The 7,468-nt window shown below is 37.9% G+C and overlaps 1 protein-coding gene across 1 annotated transcript; it reads right to left on the bottom strand.

Annotated features, from left to right (window-relative positions):
* Positions 1–2,111: 2,111 nt before the first annotated feature.
* Positions 2,112–5,037, bottom strand: LOC143860566 (probably inactive leucine-rich repeat receptor-like protein kinase At5g48380). Its single transcript, XM_077371266.1, has 3 exons — positions 4,886–5,037; positions 3,588–4,741; positions 2,112–3,434 (listed from the first exon to the last, which is right to left on the bottom strand). Exons 2-3 carry the CDS (start codon positions 4,437–4,439, stop codon positions 2,427–2,429), a joined length of 1,860 nt encoding a protein of 619 aa, XP_077227381.1. The 5' UTR covers positions 4,440–4,741; positions 4,886–5,037; the 3' UTR covers positions 2,112–2,426.
* Positions 5,038–7,468: the final 2,431 nt, after the last annotated feature.

Below are 7,468 nucleotides of genomic sequence, written 5' to 3'. Positions count from 1 at the left end.
ACACCACTCAAACTGAGGAGTATCGCAGGGCTTCAGGTCAATTCAGCATTTTGATGGCAACTGAGCCAAGTCAGGGGCAGGCAAATTGATTTGTTCTGTTTATTAAGTTTATTTCATTTAAACTTTCAACAAGTAAATACTTAACTATTGGTTATTGTACAGTTGCATGGTGGAACCAGTACGGAAATAACGTCCTGAAACTAAGGGTGTTCATTATTCGGTTATAACCGAATAACCGAACCGAACCGAATTGGTTTGGTTTGGCCGGTTCGGTTTGTGGTTTTTTTCCTTTTCGGTTCGGTTTCGGGTTTTTTTTTTGGAAATTCGGTTATTCGAGTTTGGGTTCGGTTACCTCAAAAAAAAAATCGATTAACCGAATAACCGAAATTATGGATAAAAACCATTATTTTTCCAAAAAAAAAATGCTATATGGGCACTCCGTAGGATGATCAAAACTGTCCATTTGATTGATCACAACATAATTAGGTTGTGCTCAAAAACTCATTTCGATAGGATGATCCTAGCCCTCCGATCTAAACCGAGATTTTGCTTTTTTTCCTCTTTTTCTCCCACTATTCGGTTATAACCGAATAACCGAATTTTTAATCGGTTCGGTTTCGGTTATCGAAATTTTATAACCGAAATTTTTTCGGTTATCAAATTTCGGTCTATTCGGTTCGGCTATAACCGAACGAACACCCCTACGCAGAACTAAAGAGCTTCGCCACAAGAATTCTCAGACAAATCTATAGCGCCATTGGGTGTGAAAGGAACTGAAGTACTTTGAAACACATTCTCTCTGCAAGAGCAACGGGTTGGAGCCTATAATTTGGAAGAGCTGGTGTTTGTCTATTACAACCTTAAGTTTCCATTGGACTCTACAGGCTTGATTGCCTACCTAAATAAACCGACTTTATTTGAAAGTAGCTTCGATATTGGAAGAGGAGCTAGAAGCCTTAAAATTTGAATTCATTTGAGTTGAATAAATTTTTTTAGGAATTTACACATAAAATCATCAACCACTAGCGACCCTCTTAGAATAGATCGCCTTGATGTTATGATGGATTGGGTAGACCTTATTATTCTCACAACAAATGATATAAGTTGGAAAAATGTTGAAGAGCCCGCTAGGGTTGTTGCAGATAACGAAGACAAAGGTGTTGACGGTACTCCTAGAGATGATGATAGTGACGACAACAACGGCTACCACTCGATTGAGTATGATGATCCTGTTTATGAGAGCCCTAAGGAGAATTCAGGAGATGACAATTGACCGATTGAGTGATAAGCAAGGTTTTAAATTTTGACCGAAATCCGAAATTTCGGATCGAAATCAAAATTGGGTGAAATCGAAACGTTTCAAAATTTTGAATTTCGGGCTGAAATTTAAGGGATAAATCCAAAAAACTGTTTTTTAATTATTATTTAATATTATCCCGAAATTTCGGTAATTTCGATGAAATTTTGTACGGGATAAAATATTAGCAAAAATAATTTCGATAGATTTCGAACCAAATTTCGAAATTTCAGCTGTCAGTTTCGGTGAGGACTGAAACGCATTCCGAAACCGAAATCTAAAACCTTGGTGACAAGATCTGATTTGGAGATGTATTTTGTCATTTTTTTATGCATTACACTAAATTTAATTTTTTATGTAATAAAGATTTCTTTAAAATATTTGGTTCACATAATTGTTTCTTTTTTTTTTTTTAGCAATTTCTGAATTTTTGGGATTTTTTTCCATATGTTTAACTATTAAAAAAATTCCAGTCATAGCAGTGTCTTTTCCGAAGCGAAACGGCGATCAAAACGAAATCGATAACTAAGATGCTGTGTAAACTGTGAAAGAGAAGATTCCAACGTATAATCCAGGCTAAGGAAGTTATTCCACAGTCCATCACAGAGTTAGCTGAAGCGTTTTGAGTCTCATGGAGAGATAGGTGCTTTGGTAATTTAACTACACATGAATCCGGGAGCTAGTTCAAAATTTTCAAGTTTCTACACTTGATAAATTTGACAATCAATTAATAATGGCCCAGGTTTCCCAAATTCCATCAATTCTCTGGTGGTACCTAGCACATTATTGCATAAACTGAAGAGGAAGTGCAATAAATAAGAAATATGCTTATGATAAAGCCATAAAGGAGAATCTCATGACAGTAGCGGGTCAATATACGAGTGGTCTTCCAACATAGAAATGTGAAAAACAATAATCAAAAGTCAAAACAACACAAATTGATATGCAATTTATTTTAAAAACTTATAACTGACACAGGGCATACAATACATCAGATAAATAATTCCTAATATATTACAGAAAATTGCTGATGGGCAGAGCATATGGTCTTGCAGAATGATGGTATTGATGGTGTTTTTCTTTTTCTTCTTTTAGCATTTACTACTATGCTGCAATTATTTGTACCTTATCAATGAATTTCCATCATTTCCCGTGCCACAATAAGTTCATCCGCTGGGAGGCCGCCATTGGCACTGTCATTTGGTAGAAATATTTCATCATCGGCTGTAAAATGATATCTCTCCCCAATAGCTCTTAAAAGCTGGTACACTTCGAACATTGTAGGCCTCTCCTTAGGAGTAGAGAGAACACAATTGCATGCAACTCTAAGAAACTGGAGGAGCTCACCATCACAACCCCTTCCAATCAAATCCTTGTCAATGGCATCCTGGAGAAGAGACTTATTTGAAAGAGAAGTAATCCATTCAACTAAATTTCCCTTGAAGCTTTCGGGGGCATTAGCCACATGAGTAGCCTCTTCGCCAGTAACCAGCTCAAGCAGCACTATTCCAAAGCTGTAAACATCACCCTTTGGTGTGGCCACCAATGTGCGTGTATACTCAGGAGCCACGTAACCCAAATCACCAAATTCACCATTGACAAAAGTGCTCAAGTGAGTGTCGATAGGATTCATAAGCCGTGCTAGTCCAAAATCAGATATTTTAGGCTCGTAATCCTGATCCAATAGGATACATTTGGAGCTTATGTTGCGATGAATTATGCGAGGATTGCAATTATGGTGAAGCCACGCCAGACCTCTCGCCGCCTCAATACCTATTCTGAGCCTCAGAGGCCATTCCATAACTTCTACCTCATGTAGCTGCTGATACAGAGTCCCATTTTGCATGTGTTTGTAAACGAGAAGCCTTTCTTTTTTGGCCACGCAGTAACCCAAAAGGGGAACCAGGTTACGATGCTGCACGCTCCCCAATGTCCTCATCTCTGATATGAATTCTTTCTCGGAATGCTGAGAATCCTGAAGCCTCTTAACTGTGAGGAAAGAACCATCTGGAAGTGTCGCCTTGTACATTGTGCCTGTTCTACCTGAACCGATAATATTGTGGTTGCTGAAATTATTAGTGGCTTTCATCAGATCGCTCAACCTCATTTTGGAAATTGACTTCTCAAACATGGCAACCTGAAAATTACAATACCTTCTTTAGTATATCGTAACCGAGAATCAGAAACTCTTTTATTAGATAGTTACCAATTATGAAGTATGTGAAATTCGTGAAATACAATAATAATAAAAAATATGGAACCATTAAAAAAAAATATGGAATCAACTTGCCTTGATGCCTTTAGTTCCCTTTATACTCTTGGCCCATTTGTTTCCTTCAACATCTTCTTCCTTCTTTTTGGACACTCTTCGGAGACAGAAGAACAAAAGAACGGCGACGGCTAGAGTAGTAAACACAATCCCACCAACAGCCGATCCAATGATGACAGATGTATTTACCTTTCCCTTAGGCCCCTTGCAAGTAGCCAAAGGTTTATCACAGAGAGCCTGATTATTCGCAAAGCTTGATGCCGGAAAGGTCTTATTGATAAAGGTAGGAATCGGACCCGACAAATAATTGTCAGCAACATTAATTGTTGTCAATCGATTGAGTCGGGTGAGTTGCCAAGGGATAGCACCCGTAAATTGATTGCGTTGGAGATTGAGGACATTCAGATAGGTACAATTTGAAAGGTTGGCCGGAACTTGACCAGAGAAAGCGTTATAGGAGAGGTCTAGAGTTGTCACAAAGGGAATCATTCTAGAAATGCTTTCGGGGAGAGATCCCGAAAGATCATTACTTGAGAGATCCAATCCCGTCAAGCTGGTGCAATTCTCAATACCTGGAGGGAATTTTCCTTTAAGACCCATGTTCGAGAGTCGTATGTTTAGGACCTTGCTTTCATCAGGGTGCCAGCAATCAATGCCATTGAATTTACAGATGAACCCTTCTGTATTATTGTTAAAATTCCACGAACTTCCTAGGTAATTAAAAGGGTCCTCTAGTGTGGCTTTTAGGGCTTTCAAGCAATTAATATCACTTTCAACACCATAGCATATATTACTCAGCAATAACCAGAGAAAGCTAAGAAGAAGAAACACAAGTCCTCTCCTTTCCATGGAAAGAGAAATAAAAAAGTCCATCAAAAACCCTAATTTGGAATCCAATTCAGCTGTATACTAATCATACTGATACCCAAATAAAAAAATTGAAATAAAAACAAAATATGACTTAAATCAAGGAGAAATTGAAAACCTTACCCTGCACTTTGTACCATACTAGAGCATGAAAAACTCAACCCCCAAAACCCTAAGCCCAAAACATAAAACCCTTCAAGAAATTCAACTCAAATCTATTACCTCCCTCCTTGGAACTTAAACATACAAAGAACCCTAATTGGGTCCACCTCTATCACCCATCAAAATCCATGAAGATCCAAAGATACCTACACCAAATTAAATCCACAGTCGAGTTAACAAAACAAAACAAAAAAAAACACAAGATATTGAAAACCCACAAAACCATAAACTTAGAAATGAATAAAATCAAGGGATGAGTTAAAAAAAATACAAGGAATTGAGCAACTTACCTGAGATTTTGATGCTATATAGACGCAGAGCACTCACAAACCCTAACCCTAGAAATGAAGAAAGCTCCTCATATGCGTACTCGGAATAAGCGACGAAATGTCGCCCTTCTAACGAAGACTTCTTGGTCATTTTTTTAACCCGTAAGACTAAAAAAAGAGTCGTTTTCAGATTAGTAAAGCAAACAGTGTAAAATATCACTGTATAAGGCACAATGTGACAGTAGCATTAATAAATATACTTCCTCCGAGTCGACTCGGCCACCTTGAGGAATGATACTTCCACTCCTTATTTTTAAAATTAGGAAAAGGTTTTTTACTCAGCTCAGCCTGAGCTCTAGCTCAGAAACCACATCTCCCATTGTTGTTTGAGTCATCCAACCTGTTAGTTCTATAGGTTGTAATTAGGATTATGGTTATGGTATAATTATGGGTTATGGATAGGGTTATGATTTGTGGATGACTAGAAATTATGGTTCTATAGATCGGATGGTTAGGATTACAGTATGGAGCTGGTTTGTATGAACACCCTATCCATGTGAGGTAGTATAAAATGAACGGGTTGGATGAATCAAACTATTACAGGAGAAGCTCTAGCTCAGAAACCACGCCCTCTTTTAAAATTCTGATTGGGATTATCAAGACATGAACAGGTCATCTGATTGGACCTTCATAGACAACGGTCCAGATTTAATGGCTAAAGATAATCAGATTTAGAATTTTACAAGATGAACCGTCCAGATGATTCAGGTGCTCTGTGGATGAGCCCAATCCCTGCAGTCTGGTGTGAACTAAGAAAATATCATTGGTGTGAACTCTTCTTAGCTTGCTGTATCTTTTAGGGTGATAGTCTTTTCTGTTAAGAAATTATTCAGGTCAAAGACGGCAAGGAAGTCTTTTTTTTCCGGTCTCTGTCCACGACTTTCTGTTTTTATATCTTTAAGTTGGGTGTTTTTGCAAAAGAAGTCTTCTATTTTGGTTTATTTACAAAAGCACTTTTGCTTTATTTACGGAAATAGTTTTCAAGTTTGACAACTTACAAATGAAGCATCACATATTCACATTTGGAGTGAATTTTGCAAATCCGATCGTACCATCAATTTGTGACTAAAATATCCATGAAAGATTTTGGGCAGTGATAAATCGACCCCCCAAAATGATAAATCGACTCCCCGTGTTTCTATCTCTCTCCTCTTTCTCTCTCTAACCCGGAGGAGAGAGAAAGACACATGGGGAGTCGATTTATCATATTTGGGAGTTGATTTATCACTCCCCTAGATTTTTCTTCTTTATGCTCTGTTTGGTTGCCGGGTTTTTTTTGTTCCCGGGAGTTATGTGGGAGAAAAAAATACCCTGGGAGATAGGTGGGAAAAAAAAAGTCCTGGAAGTATCCTGGTAAAATAAAAATCCCATGTTTGGTTATGTGGGAGAAAAAAATACCCTGGGAGATATGGTGGGAGAAAAAAAAACCTTTGTTTGGTTGCTTGAACTGTTGGGTAGAAAAAAAAATCTTCTCAAGCTTATTTTTGGTTCATGAGTTTATTTTTGTTCCTGGGGTTATCTTGGGATGGGATGAAAAGGCAATCATTACAAAAGTGAGATTAAAAAATTCACCCCACAAGTAATCATTACAAGAGTGGGATTAAAATAAACCTAGTGCTAAAAGGCAACCAAACATGGGATGGGACCAAAATTTAACTTACTCTCCCACAAAACTCCCAGGCACAAAAAAAACCCAGCAACCAAACAGAGCATTAGGGATTTGCTAGCGTCCAACGCAGAAGGCTATGGCTGCTCCGACATGCGACAGATCATCTGCGAAATGCCTTTTGCAATGGATAGCTAGCAAAATTCCTTTTTCTTATATGAGAAAAGACGAAAATTTACTTATAAAGAGGCCAAAATGCCCATGACACACCATGATATGTTTTGACATTGTGTGGTAATATCATTTTCTCCATATACTAGCATTCTTGGTCCATGCTATGCATGGGTGAAAAATAATGGCCCCACCCAATAAAAGCATGCGGTGTAAAATTGTGGGCTCCACCTCATGCATGGGGCTTAAGTGGATATCGTGGGTGATGAGAATTTGTCCTTCTAACATATCTTTTCCAATGAATTTTTTTGGAATAATCTTCTTTAATTAAATTTAAACTCATTGAATTGCCCAGTGATGATCCATATCATATGAAACATATGTGCCATTTATATGAAGTAGTAGCTCCGTCATTTTGTTTGATCCTAATGGCTTGAAAATAAGTCATCTGCGTGTAGTTAGTATTGTTCTAATAATTGTGAAAAAGTCATAAATTTTACACCAGAAGATTGATTTTCTGCTTTGACTTTTCTTCCAATAAGGTCATGTTTGGCAAGCATGATTAATTTTCATGGAATAATAACTTACCAATTGTTGGCCATGAGTGAGTAGACCTGGCAAACGGGTGGGCCGGGCCAGGTAAAACATGACCCGGAAATTGACGGGTCATTAATATGTTGACCCAGACCCCACCCGTATGGGCCGGGTGGACCGGCAGGTCACCCGTTTTTTTAATGATTTTTTGTTTTTTTCTGTTTTTTAAAGAT

The sequence above is a fragment of the Tasmannia lanceolata genome, unplaced genomic scaffold, assembly GCF_043159265.1.
Source record: "Tasmannia lanceolata isolate RefF3 unplaced genomic scaffold, GAP_Taslan_0.1 ptg000037l, whole genome shotgun sequence".
Taxonomy (NCBI): Eukaryota; Viridiplantae; Streptophyta; class Magnoliopsida; order Canellales; family Winteraceae; genus Tasmannia; species Tasmannia lanceolata.
Note: the sequence above shows the minus strand (reverse complement) of the source record. Positions and strands in the feature narration are given on the sequence as shown.